Below are 21,381 nucleotides of genomic sequence, written 5' to 3'. Positions count from 1 at the left end.
AGTGAGGATCATCTCAATGTGGCAGGGGGAAGTCATGTGTGGATTAATCCAACCATGAGCTCTGTAAATTCGGCCACGCATCTTGGGTGCTTTGTTCACCTGGATGTGCTGAATGACCGGAGAATCTACATCCAAACCCTTAAGTTCAGCGTTACTCTCTGCATTTTTAAGCATGTGCAGCAAAAATTCAGCACTCTTTTTGGGCCACTGACGCGGTGTCCAGCCCCATTGTTTGGTGTGGGCACACCTGTCAGCTTCCACCATTGTAACATCCGAATGGTACATCATTTCTTCAAAGTGACATCTTTCAGATACTTGGTGGTTTTTCGTGTATGCATACCCTTGATGGCCTGGGTAGTTTCATGAGTGTTCTTGAGAAGTGAACACGACGATTTGACCCTCTTGACTTGCATGATTTCGTGGAGTTTTCTGGGTCAAGTGAATAGCGAACCATTTTCACAGATCACCTCAGGCCGCTTGAGGGGAAGAGGGAGAGCAGTCACTACCTTGCTTTTTAAGGTGCCTCTGTTGAGAGCAGTAGTGGCTTCTCTTTACATACTGACATGTAAAGTATACTTTTAGAACACACGAATCATTGCATCACCCTTTTATTCCTTCCCAAGTTGTTGCTGTGTTGGAAAGCCTCCTAACCTTTGCTGGAATATTGTTCACCTTCAAAGTTTGTATATGTCATTTACATTTCATAAAATCAGCCCTTTTATCTTAGCCATTAATATCTGCATTTGTCTTATGTAATTATAGTTGTATATGGTGGATTATGTTTATTGCAAAAGTACTTTTGTAATTTTTAAACTGTTTTATCATATCAAACATGATGTGTGGCAAGGATCTTGGTGGGGAGATACGTAAAATTTTCTAGTACTTTAAGACAATGTGCTTCTCACAAGTCAGTCATTTTCTAGATATTCTGAATTAGAGGTGTGCTGATTATGCAGAATTGTACAAAAAATCATTATTGATAGCATCAGAAAAGATTTTAATGAAGAGATTGAACCATGGCTTAGAATGTAAGGGTGGAATTTGTTGATTAATTTGATCAACTATTCTCTATTGATATATTGCAATAAAAGAGGCTCAGTGTTGTGCAATTCCAGGAGTTATCTGTTCACATCGTAAACTCCATCACTTGAGTAGTCTTACATGGCTGCCCTAGCTAGTATACTGGAATAGTAATTTAATTATGGCTTTACAGTATTGTTTCCCAGATTATGAAATGTTTTCATTTTTAAAAAGTAGGCAATTCAGAAAAGTACAAAATGAACATTGCTCATAATCTCCCCACCCTGAATGAATTTATCATAGGTAACATTTCGATAATCTAAGGTGTATAGGTATGTGTGCAAGTACTCGCAGGAAGTTTATATTTAGGGTCCCCCTACCCTTTTCAACAAGTAAAATAGATTCACACCATACATGGTATTTTGTTAAAGGTAGATAGAATTTAAATTTTCTGGCTGGGTGCGGTGGCTCATGCCTATAATCCTAGCACTCTGGGAGGCCCAGGTGGGTGGATCGCTCAAAGTCAAAAGTTCAAAACCAGCCTGAGCAAGAGCAAGACCTCGTCTCTACTAAAAAACTAGAAAGACATTAATTGGCCTCCTAAAAATGTATAGAAAAAATTAGCCAGACATTGTGTTGCATGTCTGTAGTCCCAGTTACTCTGGAGGCTGAGGCAGAAGGACTGCTTGAGCCCAGGAGTTTGAGGTTGCTGTGAGCTAGGCTGATGCCACAGCACTCTAGCCTGGGCAGAGTGAGACTCTGTCTCGAAAAATAAAATACAATAAAAATAAATTTTCTATAGTATGGAAAATCTGAAAACAATAACCTTCCTCTTATATTCTTCTCACTCTGGTTTCTTGAGATACACTCAGTCATCTTAATGGCTCTACACCTGCATTAAAGTCTACACTCTTTGTTAGAGTCATTAGAGTTTAAAAAAAATACGCATAGCAGGCTTTTACCCCCCAGAGAGTTGGTTTCCGTTGGGGGCTCGGGCATCTGCGTATATTTTCTGGAAGCTCCCCAAGTTATTCTCTCACGCTGCTGGAGTTAACCACTGACTGCCCTGGACCAGAGCTTGAAACTTAGCATCATTTTCATTCAGTCTCTTTCCCCTGGTCAGTTTCCAAATTGTTTTATATACTTTACAGTTTTCAGAACAACTTCCACATTGCTTTATTTGATTCTCACAGCAGTGCTGTGAGTTGAGTAGGGCTATTTTATTTTTATTGACAGAATACAAAGGTAACCCATTAAGAACCCACTTAGATTTTTGCTGCCTTTTAAAGTTACGTGCATGTGTGTGCTTGAGCACGCCAGAAATGTTTATTCTGGTTACCTTTAGGTGATAAATTTAAAGGATTAAAAAATACATATTTTTGATGTTTTCCAGAGTTGTTATAGTGAGTGTGAATTCTTTGTAGTAGATTTTTTAAAAAACAGACCTATTGTATGAGTGTTATGTTTAAGACAATGTATAAGGCCTTCTAGAAAAATCATTTCATTAGTAAAATATCGCTTTAATAGAAAAGAAGCTAAAATACATGCAAACAGTTAATGCAGTGCATAATTTGTGATTATTCTAAGGTGCTGCATGCAGTTGGGGAGAGATTGCTGGAAACATTAATGTTGTTCAGTTTGGCTTACCACTGTCTTCCCCTCTTTTCCAACAGAAATTTTATGACTAAGCATTTTTTTACATTCCGTAGTAGCTTCTGTGAATGTTTAAGGTGGAAAGTTACTCAGCCACAAAATATTTTGACAAAATTACTTTAAGATCTACTTATTAATTGTGTTTTTTGCCGGGAGGGGAGGGGGAAGAGTGTCTCTTTTTTTGTGTTGGAGGTATTTCTGAACTTGGAAAAAATTTAGAAGCCCTTATAAGGACCAATTTGCCTTTGGAAGGAGTAAACGAATTTATGATTCCAAATCCTTTATTCATAATTTTGAAATACAAAAAGTCCTGAAAACTGAGTTTTTCTTAAGTTTGGTGACAAAAGTGAGGCTGTTTGTAGTCTTTTTGATTTATCATATTGACGCAAATATGTATATATTTCATTGCACAAATATTTCTGACTGATTGTGAGATACTGTTCAGAAGCTGCAGGTAGGGTAAACTTGATAAATGGTATATGCACCATCTTACTCTTCTGAAATCTGAAAATTCTGAATTCTTTTTTTTTTGAGACAGAGTTTCACTTTATTGCCCAGGCTAGAGTGAGTGCCGTGGCATCAGCCTAGCTCACAGCAACCTCAATCTCCTGGGCTCAAACGATCCTCCTGCCTCAGCCTCCCAAGTAGCTGGGACTACAGGCATGCGCCACCATGCCCGGCTAATTTTTTATATATATTTTTTTAGTTGGTTGATTAATTTCTTTCTATTTTTGGTAGAGATGGGTCTCGGTCAGGCTGCTGGTCAGGCTGGTTTTGAACTCCTGACCTTAAGCAATCCACCTGCCTCGGCCTCCTGGAGTGCTAGGATTACAGGCATGAGCCACCGGGCCGGCCTGAAAATTCTGAATTCTAAAACATACCTGGCTCCAGGTGTTTCCATAAGAATTTGTGGTCCTTTATGTTACATACAGATTTATTTATTTTTATTTTATTTTATTTTATTTTATTGAGACAGAGTCTCACTTGGTCGCCCAGGCTAAAGTGAGTGCCATGGCATCAGCCTAGCTCACAGCAACCTCAAACTCCTGGGCTCAGGCGATCCTCCTGTCTCAGCCTCCCAAGTAGCTGGGACTACAGGCATGTGCCACCATGCCCGGCTAATTTTTTGTATATATATTTTTAGTTGTCCAATTAATTTCTTTCTATTTTTAGTAGAGACGGGGTCTTGCTCAGGCTGGTTTTGAACTCCTGACCTCGAGCAATCCACCCGCCTCGGCCTCCCAGAGTGCTAGGATTACAGGCGTGAGCCACTGCGCCTGGCACATACAGATTTATGTTGCATAAATCGGAGGTGTTCTTAACACTGTCTTCCTTTGGTATACACATTTTTACTCTGCCATTTTACTTCAGAACCTAAAATCATGCAAAAAACATTTTAGTGTATTTTATGTAATTTCAAAATAGCCATATGTTACTACTATAATAGTTTAGGATGTGATAGATTAATTTTGCTTTCATTTTTTCATTTTATTACTCAGATTATGTTTACTGCCTGATTTATTTTCTAGTTTTGTTTCCCAAAGCATTAAAGTGAGGCTTCAGTGTACACTAAACTTTCAGTTACTTCCTTCATCCTGGTCATTCTACTTTCCTTTTGGTCAGTTTGCATTTTTGTGGCACATACTAGAGTCCCTGAAGGACCAGAGAGGTGAAACTGTTAGTTGATTGAGTAATTTGCTGCAGGAGCTTTGATAGCATGAGCTTAAATGTAACAGAAATATAAATGGTTACTGATTGTACAAAAATGTGCTGAGGGTAGTGTTCCTCTTGGAATTTGTGAGTGATTTAGTTATTCTTTTTTTTTTTTTTTTTTTGAGACAGAGTCTCACTTTGTTGCCCAGGCTAGAGTGAGTGCCGTGGCGTCAGCCTGGCTCACAGCAACCTCAATCTCCAGGGCTCAGCGATCCTCCTGCCTCAGCCTCCCAAGTAGCTGGGACTACAGGCATGCGCCACCATGCCCGGCTAATTTTTTGTATATATATTTTTAGTTGTCCAATTAATTTCTTTCTATTTTTAGTAGAGACAGGGTCTTGCTCAGGCTGGTTTTGAACTCCTGACCTTGAGCAATCCGCCTGCCTCGGCCTCCCAAAGTGCTAGGATTACAGGCGTGAGCCACCACGCCCTGCCGATTTAGTTATTCTTAATCTGTGACATCAGAAGAGTTAGGGACCTGTAGATGTAGTTTGTGCCTCATGAAAGTTAGGAGTATACAGTCTTTACTGACAGGATGGGTTTGCACAGACTAGTTTAACTGCCATGACACCTCTTACCTTTGTCCCACTAGGGCCAAATAGAAATCCACACCTTCTTTACTATTATTAATGGCGTCCAACCTGGGACTTACTCCATTATCAGTCAGGAAATGTATAATGCTCAAGTATCCGCTGAATGTAGTTGTTGTACTAGGTTCTGGCCTGGGCGATAAACATCATAGCTTTTAAAAATGAGTTCTATTTTTTCATCTGTCTTGGCAACTCCAAAAAAAAAAAAAAAAAAAGAAAAAAAAATGAGTTCTATTTTGTATGAGGGAGGGATAATACTTTTCTTAGAAAAAAAGATTACAAGCCAGGCATGGTGACACATGCCTGTAGTCCCAGGTACTCTGGAAGCTGAGATGGGAAGATTGCTTGGGTCTAAGAGTCCAGGCTGAGAAACATAGACTCCCATCTCTTTAAAAAAGAAGAATAAATTACAATATAGTTTCAACATGTGTAAAACAAACCCAAAGTTACAGATTATGCAAGCAACCCAAAGCTAGTGTAAATTCTAAGTTTTCTTAAACACAGTGTATCTATCAGGTTATTACTCTGCTTTCATCACTGTTTGAAAATCTTGTCCTAGTAGTTTGTAAGTTTACAAGCTGATAACATTCAACCTCTAGTGCTTTTGTGTGATGGCAGTTGGAAACAGGATGGAATAGCAAAGTTAGGCTTTTTTTATGTGTACCCAGTTCTACTTTTTGTTGCCTGTATGTTATGGGGCAAGTTACTTAAACTCTGTTTCACATTTTAAAATTTTGTAGATGATGTAGATGTAAATTTTGAGGCTTTTGGAGCCTCTATTTATTTTTTATTTTTTTTGAGACAGAAAAAATAAAATATATTTTTTTAAATATATATTTTTTTTAAATAAAAATTATTTTTGTTGCCCAGGCTAGAGTGAGTGCCGTGTTGTCAGCCTAACTCGCAGCAACCTCAATCTCCTGGGCTCAAGCAATCCTGCCTCAGCTTCCCGAGTAGCTGGGACTACAGGCATGCACCACCATGCCCGGCTAATTTTTTCTCTATATATTTTTAGTTGATCAATTAATTTCTTTCTATTTTTGGTAGAGACGGGGTCTCGCTCAGGCTGGTTTCAAACTCCTGACCTCGAGCAAGATGCCCGCCTCTGCCTCCCAGAGTGCTAGGATTACAGGAGTGAGCCTCCACACCTGGCCAGATTTTTGAGGAGCTACAATCTACAAATTTAAAATATTGTCCTTAGTGTAAACAGAGGCTCCGGGCTGGGTGGAGGTGGAGGTTGAGTTTGAGCTAGGCCGACACCACAGCACTCTAGCCTGAGCAACAAAGTGAGACTCTGTCTCAGAAAAAAAAAAAATCTAATGGTTTCAAGGAGTGGACATGTGTCTGGGTTTAAATTGAAGCATTGCCATTTACTACCTTTATAATCTGATTAATTTTCAGCCTCAGCTTCCTTTTTTGTAAAATGAAGGTAATTATTTCAGAGTAGGCATGAAGATAAAATAAACACAAGTACATTAATGTGTGTAAAGAATTTATCCTAGTGCCCGGGTAGAAGCCACTTCATAGTAGTGACTGCCGGTGGTGTTTTGTTGCTGAAGTGTAATTTGATTTTCCTGTAAGTAAACTAAAGCAAGTGAAATTAATCGTGTGTGCATAGTATATGTAGTTTGTCATTATGCTGAGGGCTGCCATTTCAAAGATAATATCTTTAAATTAAGTTAATTAACCACTCCTTACGAGAGTAATCTCTTAAGTAGGTCATAATAAGATGTAGTAGAAAGAATTTAGGACTGGAAATGAGAAGTCTTAGCTTCCAGTTCTGACGACAACATCTTTAAGTTTTATGCAAGCTCTTTTACCTCTCAGGCTCGTTTTCTTCTTTGTAAAATCGTGATAACCTGTCCCATGTACAATAGGGCGTTTAAAAATTGCAAATGAACATGTTTTTTAAATGTGCTTTGCAGATTGTAAAGCAGTTTGTAATTGTAAGGAGTGTGCATTTGTGATTGATCTAAAGGGGTTCCCCCAAAAGCTCTGTTCTATAGTTTATTTGGTGGTGGATGTGTATGGGTTTGATATTTTAAAAAAGTTTCTTTCTTCCAAAAGGTAGCATCTTTAAGGTATTTTTTTTTTTAATATATTAAGTAACTTTTCTCTCTTTAAATGTGGTAGAAGAATTTAATGAGCTCTTTTTCATACAGTACTGTTTTCTTTTTTAGGAAAGGAACATCTTTTTTTTCTTTAATTAATAAAGATTTTCTAATGAATAGGCTTTCTTAGTGATTGCCCTTTTAGTAACTATTAATTTTAGACTTTACGGCAAAATAATCAGGTAGGCTTTCTTGTTGTATGAAATTCTCATGTACAAATTAACTTTGGTAGTAAATAGAATGATGGCAATAATTGTAAAATTAGATACAGTATAAGGCTTTAATCTACAAAGGGCATAGTAAACCACAAATTTGTTTTTCCTAAATGCAAACACCAACATTCTCAATAGGAAATTAACACCCACCCTAAGCTGTGTGCTTCATATCTCATTTGGTTCTCACAAGCCTTTAGGTACTACTTGGGAAAAGGAAAAATACCTACTCTTGATCTTATTTTTCATGTACCTGGAAAGACTAGTATCTGGTTTCCCTTTTTATCACTCATAATGGACAGGGTTTAGAATTGGGGGTAGATGACAGAGGCTAGTGCGGAGACTGGGGAAATGGAGGTATCCTAACTGTTTTTACATTTATCCCAGCATCTAAACTCTCTACCCTGGGTCACTGAAGCTGGGGCGAGGTAGTAGCACTGCCCATGCCTGTAGCAGGCAAAAGGAAAAAGTTCATTAGTTGGCCTTAGGAAAGAGCATGGAAAACATTTTTAAAGTTCCAACCACCAATTTGCAAAGTTTTAAAGAAGAGGGTTGGGCAGAGAATACATTCTGTAGTCTATCTAGCAGCTATTAAACAGTTTTCACTTTGAAGTAATTTCTACTTGGATTAGATCAGTTAAATCAGTCATTATGTTAAGTGAACAGCACTATTTATATTTAGGCTTTTGGAGAAATACATAATTAGCATAAAAGTAGTCACTGTACTTAAGGAATTTCTTCTCTACATGAGAAGGCAAGATGTACTTGAGGCAGTGCAAGGCAACATATAATCAGCTGATGGATCGTAAGGCAGAGATAAAGTATGGGGGTTTTTGTTTCAGAGAAAGCTTGTTGAAGAGGAGTACTTAGGACTTTGGGGGAGATACAAGTCTTGAACTTAGCTATCAGGTGTCTGGTTATATATACAGTTAATAGAATATCATTGAAAGGTACTGCAACTTCTGAAAGAATTAAAGATGAAGGTGTAAAGCAGTGTAAAGAAAAATGTATACATATATGTCAGGTCAATTAAGATGATGGGCTCCTATAGGATTATGTACATAGTGCATCACAGTGAAAAAGCATGACATTGTTAATAAAGGTTTTTTTTTTTGTTTGGGACAGCTATGATCAGGTGGTTTATAAGCAGTTGGCGTTAGCTTTGTCAGATGATTTGGGAGTGGAGAATGATACTGCAGGATAAACTCTGAATGTTTTTTGCTCTTAAAGTAATAAAATATTGGTTGTTAGCCCATTTTTCTTCTTCCGCAGGTAAAAAACAAGAAGCAGATGAGTTGAGTGGAGATGCTTCTGTGGAAGATGATAATTTTGTCAAGGTAAAGTGTTAATTACTCAGGTTAAGATGTTTATTTTGAGCCTAATATGTTGCATGATGAATTTTATACATTTTACTTGAACAATAGACAATGAAGTATATAGGTCAAATAGAGACTTATATAATATTGTCAATCTCATTAACTCATAAATGAGAAATATAATAAATAGCTTTTTCTTTAGTTAAATGAGACAGAAAGCTAAAAATAATGATCTGTCTGTCCAGGCAGCTAAGTAGAAATTTAAGACATAGGAGCTTGGGGAACGTGCCAAGACAATTGATATGTCAGTTCCTGGACAAGGTACCGTATGAAGGATATTAGTAATTTATTTTTTATCTGCTCATTGAATTTAGCTTTTATGTATAACATACAGAACTTAGATTAATGTAGACTTTAAAATGGAGAGAGAAAATTGCTATCGTGTTGCTACTTGGTAAAATCAAATTAAGATATTTGTTTTGCCCTGAAAGATAAATAAGCCTGGCCTTTTTTGGCTGAAAAGTAGTATACTTCAAAACTGTCAGAAAAATAAAGTATGTAATTTTAATTGGTGCTGTTTGTAGTTCTGTATACTAGAGATATAGAACAAGTTATTTTTAACTGTAGTCGGGGTTTTAAATTTGTTTTCATTTTTATGAAAAGTGATCTGCTTCTCTCTCATTGTTAGGTCTTCAGTATTGTTGCATTTGCAGGAATTATTTAATGAGCATAGTTTGTATTAAATTATATACATTTACCAGCCCCACATCTTCTGTTTTATGTGTATATTTAGTCCATATTGTTTGCTTGTCTGTGTGTTCCACCATGAAGTCAGTTTATGTCTATTCACCCACCCATCTCTCCTACCCTCCCCACCCCCCAACCCACACTTTGCACCTTGCACTTTAAGGCCAGGCATGCAGAGAAAAAAAGAGGTTGAGGAGTTAACCCTGAAATCAGATAATTTTAAGAATTTGTCCAGGGATCCATTAAAATTGATGATTGCATGCCTGTAATCAGCTTTCGTTTGAGCCTTTAAGAGCTCTTCAGTTTTGGTATTCTGTTATCCTTATTGTATATCATCCATTAGGCTTGTTCCTTTGTCCTTATTTTCTTCAGTTGTCTTTACTAGTAAGTGTATGATTAAGCAAAAATTATCCATAAGCTGGGAAAACATTGGACTTAGTAAAAAACCTTTTAATTTTCAAATGTCTAACTTTCTTTCAGCTCTCCAGTTCATAAAAATGTTAGAGTCATTTCAAATATTATAAGGAAATATGTCTTTCTATTCAGAAGAATGGTAGTACTGTCTCTTATATGTGCTGCAAAGGATGCCTTTGTGTTATTATTATATAAACCTGGTCATAATATCTAGAAGAGCAAAAGAGTTTTTTTAAAAATTCTATTTAAATATTTAAATATATATATATATATACACATATCTTTAGTTTCTTTAATTTACTTCGGAAGTATCCACATATGTGATGTGTTTGATAAAAATTAAGTGAATATATTTTCCTTGGCTCCCAGAGTTGGTACTTTTGGAATTTATGCCATGGTGGTGGGTAATATCACCTATTGCCTATGTATCTGAATAGTACAGAAAGTACTTCTGTGTGTGTGTGAGTGAGGAGATTGGTCAGAGTTGATGTTCAGAATAGGTGAAGTTACTTTGGTGACGCCCCTTGATCTTTTTGCACCTGTTCTTCTGCCATCATAGGACCACCTACTCCATTTTCAGCCCACGTTGTTCCCCACTTACACAGTGAGGAAGCTGGTCAAACCAGAGGGGCCCTGCTCCCCAAACACCCCACATCTTAAAGCAATCATATTCCTTCTCTGTGCCCACCTCCCTCAATAGAAATTTTTGTTCCCTCACTGCAGTTCAGCTACAAATAATAATCATGCCTCTGCCCAGCCTGGAAACGTTTTCTTAAATCTGCTAGATTTACTATAAGAATAGGAAAAGAGGAAGGAATGTTTATTGTTTTCAGTCCTTTCTCTACAGTTAATCAGAGAGGAAGTTAAGCAGATTGCTGGTTTTATTTCACTGAAGTACCATGTATCCATAGAGGTTGAAGGGCAAACAGACTCGATTCCTGCCTGTGTTCCCCTGCCTAATTGACATTATGGCACAGTGATAGATTTTACAACAAATACATTTAAATTAGTTATTTGCATATTTTTCAAGAACAGACATTGATGCAGCAGTTGGGAGTTCCTTTTTGTTAATTAGGAATAAACTTTTTTTTAATACATGAGACTCCCAGGGTCTTTGAATTCAAATCAACCTAGGGCCCATAGAGAAATCAAGTCATTTCTTTGAAGCCATATCTTCTGATCAGCTTCTAGAATGCGGCTTGGTGAATATTAAATAACTGGAACTTAGAGTATCTCTAGTAGCAATTCAATTAGTGTGCATTTCAGTGTGAAAGATTTGAGAACTCAAATTCCTGGTTTTATGATCTTGGTATTAGACCTCTTATATTTAAAGACCCTTAATATATATGTAAGGTAAAATGATTGAGCTTTGGCTTTGCAAAATAAGATAAAATTTGACACATTTAGAGATGTAAATTACCAAAAACGTTTGGTGGATAGCCTACACTACTTTGCCTCTAGTTGTACCAAATTTTCTTGCCATTAAAAGGACTGTGAATTGGAGAATCAAGAGGCACATGAACAAGATGGAAATGACGAGCTAAAGGACTCTGAAGAATTTGGTGAAAATGAAGAAGAAAATGTGCATTCCAAGGAGTTTCTTTCTGCAGAAGAGAACAAGAGAGCTCATGAATTAATAGAGGCAGAAGCAATAGAAGATATAGAAAAAGAGGACATCGAAAGTCAGGTCTTTAGCCAGTTTTTTTAAAACATGACACAGATAAATTAAGTTTTAAATAATAGTATTTTTTTCTAGTTTTCTAGTTCAATTTGGAAGTCAGAATTCTTTTTAAAATATACTTTTAAAGTTACTTATAAATTATCCTGAATCTTATCACTTAAGGTGTCCTTTTAAATTTTTGCTTATTCAATATATATATATATTTTACGGAGTTGTTATACCATAAGTTGCTATTTATTCTATATTCTCTTTTCACATATCATAATGACTTCATAATTCACGTATTATACCATAATTTATTAGAATGCTTCTGTGTGTCTAATAGCCACTCCTCTAGTTTTGGACATTTAAGTTTTAAGGTTTTTGTTTTTTCCTACCCTACTAAGAATGAGTGTACCAGTTGCACTCTGACCTTGCCAACATTACTTGGTGGTAGGTTTGTTTTTTTTTTTCCCCTTTTGCTACATTAATAAGTAAAAAAGGTTATTGCAATTTGCAATTTCTTCAGTTATATCAAGGGTGAAGAAATTACTTATGAAAGTTTAATTTTAAAGCAGATAATTTTTCAAATCTTTTCTTTGAAAGAGATCATTAGTCCTGCTTTTGTATATTAGTAATTCTTAAGAAAATCAATTGGTTAAGGAGTCAGTGCTGTTAGTATTCATGCTTAAAACTCTTCCCTTCTACCTGGCCTGCAAATGAGGGGCTCAAAAAAGATTTTTCTAATTCTCTAGCAACATGACTAATTTTTTATGTTGGCATAAAAAATATAGTCTCAATTATTAAGCATCAATTTAGTACCCAGAACATGAGGCAAATGATAATCAGGTCTAAGCATAAAAACATTCTCATATTACCCAGATATTTTGTAAAGCAAAGCTATTGTATACCCTTTTACTTAGGAAATTGAAGCTCAAGAAGGTGAAGATGATACCTTTCTAACAGCCCAAGTAAGTTTACATTTAGTACTATGAATTTGATATTGTGGGTGGAAGGGCTTGGAAAAGGAATCTTATTTTGACTTCATAATTCTTTAATTCATAAAACTGCTTAAAATTTAATACTGAGTTATTTATGTGATGTATTGACAGCTAAAATTTCTTTTGCCACAAAGGTAACTGGGAGTTATCATGAGGTGCCTATCATTTTATTTTTTTTAAAAAGTCCATCCTTTATGTAAAACTTAAGTCTACTTACCAGTCTTTTGCAAAATCCACACTCTTCTTGATTTTTTTTCCCTGTCACTTTGCTAAAAATAAATCATTTAAAAGTACTGATATCCTGCCAGGCGCATTAGTTAGTGCACCACCTGTAATCCCAGATTACGGGGAGGCTGAGGCAGAAGGATCGTGTGAGCATAGAAGTTTGAGACAACCTTGGGCAATGTAGCAAGATCCAATCTTAAAAAAATAAAAATTTTTTGAAAGTGCTAATATCTTTTTCAAAGCTTTATTTAAACTTGTGTTAATTTAACACTCCTAGGATGGGCATAGTCTAAAAATGACAGATTTACTTGTTATGTGGAAAATAACTATCCTTTAATGTGTAATAAAATTTGTTGATATATGGGATATACATAATGTACATTTTAAAGCATGACTTACAGATGCTATAAACAGATACTTATACAGTTTTAAAAATTATCCTTTATCTTTTTCTCATATCTACTCTAGAACCCCTGTTCATGTGTCCTCTTTAAATGGTATACTTTCAAATAGAGATAGTGGTTCCCTTGTTTACTAGATTGAGGAAAAAAATATTGATCAGGTTTGTTACTTCCTCTCCGGTATAGCCTGGAAGAGTATTTAGAGGGGCTCATACTCATAGACTGCCCAGCTGCCTTCTTTTTGCATCTCCCTTTTCTTTGAAATCCTGGTGAGGCTTTATATTGACTCTCTGTTTATTGCAGTGAAGGAGAAATTGCATTTCTGGGAGAAATGTTTCTTATTATTTAGAATATTTAGGAAGGAAATGTTAGCATTGTGAAAGTCTATAGGCCTAGGGGGAGGGGTGGCATGGGCAATATACATAACCTTAACACTTGTACCCTCATAATATGCTAAAATAAAAAATAATTAAAAAAATCTATAGGCCTGACATCCATCCTGTCCCCAAGTACGTTCATTTCCTAGTGATAAAGAATAGATGAGAAAGATTAACTCTCAGATTGGGATAGTACCTTTTCTAGATTACTGATTCGAAAATAGGTTGAGTGGGCCGGGCACGGTGGCTCACGCCTATAATCCTAGCACTCTGGGAGCCCCAGACAGGCGGATAGCTTGAGTGCAGGAGTTCGAAACCAGCCTGAGCAAGAGTGAGACCCCATCTCTACTAAAAATACAAAGAAATTAATTGACCAACTAAAAATATATATACAAAAAATTAGCTGGGCATGGTGGGCATGCCTGTAGTACCAGCTACTAGGGAGGCTGAGGCAGTAGGATCGCTTGAGCCCAGAAGATTAAGGTTGCTGTGAGCTAGGCTGATGCCATGGCACTCACTCTAGCCTGGTCAACAAAGTGAGACTCTGTCTCAAAAAAAAAAAAAAAGAAAGAAAAGAAAAGAAAACAGGTTGAGTTGAGGTCTTCATATTCTTTGGGAACTAGGTTTTTTTAGGGGGGAGGAAACAAAACTTCATGAAGGGCCACTTCTATTATACAGGTTGTGAGTTGTTAAGGCATCATGTCTAAGGATCCCCACTTACATAATTGACTTTATTACAAACATTTTTCAACAGATGCAGATAAAGTATCTGAAGGAAGAGGTGCCTTTTTCTAATTGTCATAAATTTTTATGGGCTAGAGATGGCCATGCTCTCATTCCACCCTAATAGTGAAAGAACAGTTATTTATTTCTTGTCATAGGGCCATAGTGTATGAAAGATAGGGAGGTTGTTTCTTTAGAGAAGTTTTCTTTAAGTAAAATGACCTTTTACCTCTTTCCAAATAATGTATGGTGGAACATGGAGAAACATAAATGTATCTCGATTCCTTCACGATTTAATGGTTCTAAACATGCTTACTGGATCTATTACTGTGTGCATTAAGGGTTACGACAGACATGTAACCATCCGCTAGCTTCAGCTGTTATTACTTTATGGCCAGACTTATTTCCTCTATACCTCCATTCACTGTCCCCCTTCTGCATTATTTTGAAACAAATTCAGACATATTTTCTTTGAAAAATCTCTGTATATATCTCTAAGAGAGAACTCTAATTTTTTACATTATCACTCTGAAAGTCAAAATTTTAATATCATTAAATAGAGATTAGTATTCAAATGTTAATTGTCTAGGTTGTGGTTTTTTTTAATGACAGGTCTTGTTTGAATCCAGATACCAATAAGATCTATACATTGTGATTGATTGAATTGTTTTTACGCCTCTTTTATTCCATAGGTTTTTCTCCTCCATCTTTTTTTTTCCCTCCCCATTATTTTATTTATTGAAAGAGTTGACTTGTGTATCATATAGAGTAGTGGTTGGCCAAGTTTTTCTTAAAGGGCCAGATAATAAATATCTTAGTCTTTTTGAGCCATATGGTCTGTGTCACAACTCTGCCATTGTAGTGTGGAAGCAGCCACCGACAATATGTAAATGAACGGGCATGGCCATATTTCAGTAAACATGTTTACAAAAACAGGCATTTTGTGTAGTTTGCCAGCCCCTGCTGTGGAGGTTCCAAAATCTAGATTTTGTTGATTATGTTCCTGTGGTGTTCAACGTGTTCCTCTGTTTACTGTACCTTTTGTAAATTGGTAAGTTGGTTGTAGGATCTAAAGACTTGCTGTCAGGTTCAGGGCTACCCCCTGGCATCTCCACAACACACACAACCACTTCATAGGTAGCATTGTATTCTGCCATTTGAATACACATAATATCTGGTGGTATCTTTTGGTGATGGTACAAATCAATGATGGTGCATACCCCATTAGTGGTTGCAAAGTGATGCTATTCTAATTCTATCATTTCTTCTTCCTTTATTAGCTGGAACGTTTCTAAGAAAGAAAAACTCTCATCTACTATTTGGTTACTCACTGGTATCGTTTACAAAGGAAAGCCAAGGGGATATATGTTTGATTCTTACCCTTTATTTACCAATCTTCAGAATAATGAGCTGGTTCACTAGCATCTTTAACAGTAGCCAGTGGATTTTTAATTTTTTCATTTTTCTTCCCTTCGATTCATTTTGAACTTAAGGATCTGAGCATATTTAACATATTTCAGTCCACTGCAGTTATTATCCTTATTAATGCTCAGAGTTTCCCATCTTGAGCTATTGAGAGTCTCTTCAAGTTGGCTCTTGAGTTCTTTCAACATGATCCTAGTAGTTTGATTTATTGCCTTCTGGTATATAGAGATGTTCCACTTCCTGCTCCAGATCTATAATTAGCTATTTCTTCCTTTTATTGGTAAATGGTATTTCAAGACAGTCTGGGTGGTAGGTGTGTTCATTGATACCGAGTTCATTGTTTCTAGGTCTTTTCAGTGTACAGTGCTAGAGAGTGTGTTTTAGTTTTTTGTTTTCTTTGTGGTGGTTTGTTTTGACTTTTAAGATAAAATGTTCTTACAAATAATACCAAATTAATCATTTCCTTTACCTGATAGATAGTACACATGCAGCAGTCTTAGAATGATAACACCAATACCACCACCAGTATGGGTACTGAAAATAAGGCTTTTTTTCTCAACTATATTTTCTCATAAGGATGTTCCCCTCTACAGATGAACGAATTACTGTGTTATAGATTAGTTCTACTCTGCGTGGTTATATCACCAATTGATACACATTTAGGTTTATTGTTTCATTTATTTTCAATAGTTAGGTATTGTTTTTAAAATTTAATCTACAACTTCTTGTGGATCTATAATTTTTTTTTTTTTTTTTTGAGACAGAGTCTCACTGTGTTGCCCAGGCTAGAGTGAGTGCCATGGCGTCTGCCTAGCTCACAGCAACCTCAAACTCCTGGGCTCAAGCAATCCTCCTGCCTCAGCCTCCCAGTAGCTGAGACTACAGGCATGCGCCACCATGCCCGGCTAATTTTTTCTATATATTAGTTGGCCAATTAATTTCTTTCTATTTATAGTAGAGACGGGATCTTGCTCTTGCTCAGGCTTGTTTCTAACTCCTGACCTCTAGCAATCCTCATGCCTCGGCCTCCCAGAGTGCAGGATTACAGGCGTGAGCCACCAAGCTCGCCTTGAAGCTTAAATCTTTAGGCTTTAGCCTCTATGCAATTTGTTATATGAGATAGAATTTGTTTCAGATTCTTCTTCTATTAATTATAATATTGTGACTTTGGGCAGGTTCTCTTAGTCAATTTCTGTCTATAAAATGAACATTTTTATTCCTACCTTCCAGATTTATGTAAGGATTAATCAGACATCCTGGCATGTAGTACATGTACAATTAGTGGTTATTTGTAGTATTATTTTCTAGCGTCAAAATACCAGTTACTTGATAATTTTCTGGAAATGTTGCTCTATAATGTTCTTGTTTGCTAATGCATTAATTCTTAAAAATTTCTTCTAGTGTTGAGGACCTCTTTAGTCGATGGTAACATCATTCCTATTCCTTTTTCAATTTGCCTTTGCCCCTAGTGTTTAACTAACTTGAAGGACCTTTCCTTTTTTGTCATAGGAAATCTGTATACCTCTTGGGCTGGATGTGGTGGATCACGCCTGTTATCCTAGCACTTTGGGAGGCCAAGGCGGCGGGGTGGGGGTGGGGTTGCTTGAGGTTAGAAGTTTGAGACCAGCCTGAGCAAGAGAGAGACCTCGTCTCTACAAAAAAACAGGAAAATTTGCTGGGCGTGGGTGGTGCACACTGCCTGTAGTCCCAGCTACTCTGCATCTCAGGAGGCTGAGGCAGAAAGATTGCTTCAGCCCAGGAGTTTGAGGTTGCAGTGAGCTATGATGATGCCACTGCTCTGCAGTCTGGGTGACAAGAGCAAGACTCTTGTCTCAAAAGAAAAGAAAGAGAGAGAGAGGAAGGGGGAAGGGAAGGAAGGAAATAAATCTATATAACCCTTAAAGGCAAGTTTACTTTTCCAAGTGATCCACAAAGCTTTCTCTAATAGTTCTCTCTTATGTAGTGCTTTACCATTTAAAAAGAACTTTTTATATCTATTATCTTAACTGTTCCAGTGATAAAAGCAGGATAAATATCTAGGTCTCATGGTGCCTGGTATGGTTTTCTTTTCAATAAATAACTCTATACTACTAAATACTTTCTGAATTGTATTGTATTTAACATAGTGCTGAAGTTAAGCCCTTCAGATACATAAAAACAAGCAGTTAGTTCAGTCTTTCCAGCTAAAAATAACAATCTTACACTACATTTTTTTCAGTAAATTCAACAAATTCTTATTGAGTACTTATTGTGTGCCAAGCATTTTGTGTTTTCCATGATGTTTACCCTATTGACAGAGAGATAGTTTGTGGTTTAAGGTTACGTCGAAGGTTTATTTTAAATCAGTCAGCTAGAATACAGTGTTTACAAATTAGGGCAAAGGAGGTCTTTTTTACTTAGCACACATATGTACATATATTATAAGATATCCTACAGGAAGGTAGTAGAATTGGGTATGTAGTAAACACTTGGGTTAATTGAAAAATAAGTCCTAGACTTGTCTTTGTCTCTTAGTAGTCATTGCTACTCCTAGGATGAAATGAAAATAATAAAGGGGCTTTTACATGTCTTTTAGCCTTTGACTAAGGATTGTAGATTCCACTACAAAGATAAACAACATGAGTACCTACCTTATAGAGCCTTTGCTTCATTTTCATATATGCAATGTATTTTTTCAAGATAAACTCGAGTGGTTAATATAAAAGGATGTTTTACATTTATAAGTAAATGTTTAACATTCAATTACTTGCTATATTCCTCATTCTGAAAAAAATCTGTTTTCAGTGGGGGGAAATTTATTTTCAACTAAGTTACATATCAACGTCTGTGCCTATATACCATTTAGACAGAAAAATTTCCCATCATCTTTCTTATCTTGGTTTGTTTCTTTATTGCAAGGATTTGGGGGCTTATTTACACTTTCGGTTTAACCTTAGCGGTACTATGTTTGCTGCACATACTGCACAGTAAAATAATAGACACTTACATGTGGTTCATCTTTTCTACTAACCATACTTGTTTTTGTGCTTGACTCCCATTGTAATCGGTTTTGTTTTCTGGAAGCTGGGTCAGGTCCTTTTCCTAGGGACATTTAAGTATATGTAATAAAGCTAGTATAACCACTATGTAGAGGAACTTAATTTATGAAACCCTTCAGAAGAATGTTTTGAATTATTAAGATGAATACCTAAAAATTCTTCAGCAAATAAGATAAGCCTACCAGTTACCTTAGCAACTAGAAATAACATTCTAATTGACAGGAACTATAACAGAATTTTATTTTTTAACGCCATAGTGTTTTTTTTTTTTAATTTTCCTTTTTTAAATAACAATTTGGACTTTTTTCTTGAACCTGTCAATGTTGAATCTCTAAGAATAGCTTGGAATTGATTTGCTGTTGGCATCATAGGTAGACAGGAAATCAGGTTGCATTTTTTTAAGTTCATTTCTTCTCCTTTTAAGTAAAAGTTAAGGCATCTCCCAGTTTATTCTTTCAAGAGAAATCACTAAGAGTTTGGAAGAAAAAGATTTATCCATAATTCAAGCATAATTTACACTTCCTTTGGTGCTACTGCCTACCACTCCACTGAAGTTATAGCATTTTCTTTCCTTTCCAAATGTTACAGATTAGAGATATAAAGTTTAAAAGTAAATTCTAGTAAAACAATTTATTAAGAGTTTCTTAGAGGACAGTATAACAGATTTACATTGCGATCAGTCAGTGATTTACTTGTTCTGGACTCTTTTACTTCCAGGCTTGTGGCTTAGTTTTAAGTATTTTTAGTTTTCTTCATGTTGCTCTAGATCTAAAAAATTAGTCATTCCCTAATTGGGCATTTATATGTTAACTTAGAAGATCATTTAAAATGCTTTCTTAGAAATTGTGATTGTTATCCAAATGCAATTGTGAGCGCATGGTAAAATATTTGAAATTTTAAGGAATGCGTGCTCTTATATGAATCTGAGATTGTGTTATAAAGTAAATATGCCATTTAAAGTTCTATTTACATTTAAATTTTGCTTAAGTCTTTCACTGCTAGGGTGTGGCTCTAAGGCAGTAGTTCTCAAAGTGTCCAGCAACATTAGCATCACCTGGAAACTTGGTAGAGATGCACATTTTCAAGCCTGATGCCAGACCTTCTGAATCAGAAACTCTGGGGTTGGTGCCCAGCAATCTGTGTTTTAACAAGTCCTCCAGGGGATACTGATGCATGCTCAAGTTTGAGAACCACCGCTCTAAGGCTTTGTATGTGGTAATTCACAAGCTTCATACCACCTGACTTAATGTCATCTGCTTCTACTCAGCTTTTATTTTAAAAGTTATAATTAAAACTTAAAACATTTCTTAAATTTTTTTTCAGTTATTGAGACTATAATACATATTTACTTATTCTTTGTAGTCTTATATTTGGGAAAATGTTGGTTGGTATGATTATGTCAGTGATTTTTGCGATTTTTGCTCTGTACAGTAAATAAAGCTCTTCCCATTTGTGACATTCTTGGGGTTTTTTATTTGTTTGTTTTGGTTTGGTTTTGGGGGATTTGGGTTTTTGTTGTTTTTGTGTGTGTGTGTTTTGTGGGTTGTTTTTTTCTTTTGTTTTTTGAGACAGAGTCTTGCTCTGTTGCCCCGAGAAGAGTGCTGCAGTGGCCACATTATAGCTCACTGCAACCTCAAACTCCTGGGCTCAAGTGATCCTCCTGCCTCAGCCTCCCAAGTAGCTGGGATTACAGGTGTGTGCCACTGAGCCAGGCTAATTTTTCTATTTTTAGTAGAGACGGGGTCTCCGCTCCTGCTCAGGCTGGTGTTGAACTCCTGAGCTCAAGCAGTCTGCCTGCCTCGGTCTCCCAGAGTGCTAGGATTACAGGTGTGAGCCACTGCACCCGGCTGACATTCCTGTTTTTTAAGCTAGTACATTCTTAATTTTAGATTTAGGGAAGCTATCAAGTATTTTCAAATTAAAATTAATGAGTGGGCTACTTGTTTGGATTAACCATTATACCATTATTTTAACCAAATACCATTTTAAAATTGGCTGACCACCAACTTATGTGTGACAGCTGTGAATTCATTTTTAACAGATACTAAGAATGAATAATTTGAAACTGATTACTCTAGTAATCATCCTTCTCATGGCCGAGATGTTCAAAAAGGGAGTGTTGTTTGTTTTGTTTTGTTTATTAATGTGCATTCAAGCCCTTGAAAGTATATGTCTACAGGTTACACTTTCTGATATTATTTTGATAATATATGCCCTAAGAGTACCTGTGAACTGAGTGACAAAATACATAATCAGGTCAGTCTTTTTATTGGCAGCTCCTTGATATGAGTAAGAGTTGGATTATATAAACTAGTTTTTAATACTGAAACTAAATAATATAGCTTGTTCTTGATCTGATTATTGTGACAGATTTACCTGTTTCTTTTCCAAAATTGTGTATACCAGACTTGTGCCACACATCTCTAAACGGGCTCAGGTTCTGATTGGAATATGCTGTTTATTTGTTAGTGATAAGTATCCCTAATTAATATTACTCAATTATCTACCAATTCAACTTGATTGATTCTGTACTATTAATAAAAACTTGTTTTATGTGAATTCATTTTACATTTGATTATTCTTTGAATTTCAGGATGGTGAGGAAGAAGAAAATGAGAAAGGTATGTTTGATGCTAAGTAGAGTTTAAAAACTGCTGACTTTTAGAAAAATAGTAAATTATATTAAAATAAAGTATTCCTTATTTGAAATCTTATTTTTGAAATGAATTTATTTTCTAGTTTATCTATTTAGTGA

The 21,381-nt window shown here is 36.1% G+C and overlaps 1 protein-coding gene across 14 annotated transcripts in view; it reads left to right on the top strand.

Annotated features, from left to right (window-relative positions):
• Positions 1–21,381, top strand: part of SLTM (SAFB like transcription modulator) — a 48,991-nt gene that overhangs the window by 5,815 nt on the left and 21,795 nt on the right. For 4 of the 14 annotated variants that reach the window (XM_076004417.1, XM_076004413.1, XM_076004412.1 and 1 more), the window contains exons 3-6: positions 8,551–8,636; positions 11,266–11,463; positions 12,360–12,407; positions 21,220–21,247. In XM_076004417.1, the coding sequence (XP_075860532.1) occupies positions 8,551–8,636; positions 11,266–11,463; positions 12,360–12,407; positions 21,220–21,247 (360 nt within the window). The remainder of the gene's footprint in view (positions 1–8,550; positions 8,637–11,265; positions 11,464–12,359; positions 12,408–21,219; positions 21,248–21,381) is intronic. The other 10 variants (XM_076004423.1, XM_076004421.1, XM_076004418.1 and 7 more) reach the window with 5 other exon arrangements.

The sequence above is a fragment of the Microcebus murinus genome, chromosome 6 (assembly GCF_040939455.1).
Source record: "Microcebus murinus isolate Inina chromosome 6, M.murinus_Inina_mat1.0, whole genome shotgun sequence".
Lineage (NCBI taxonomy): Eukaryota > Metazoa > Chordata > Mammalia > Primates > Cheirogaleidae > Microcebus > Microcebus murinus.
Note: the sequence above shows the minus strand (reverse complement) of the source record. Positions and strands in the feature narration are given on the sequence as shown.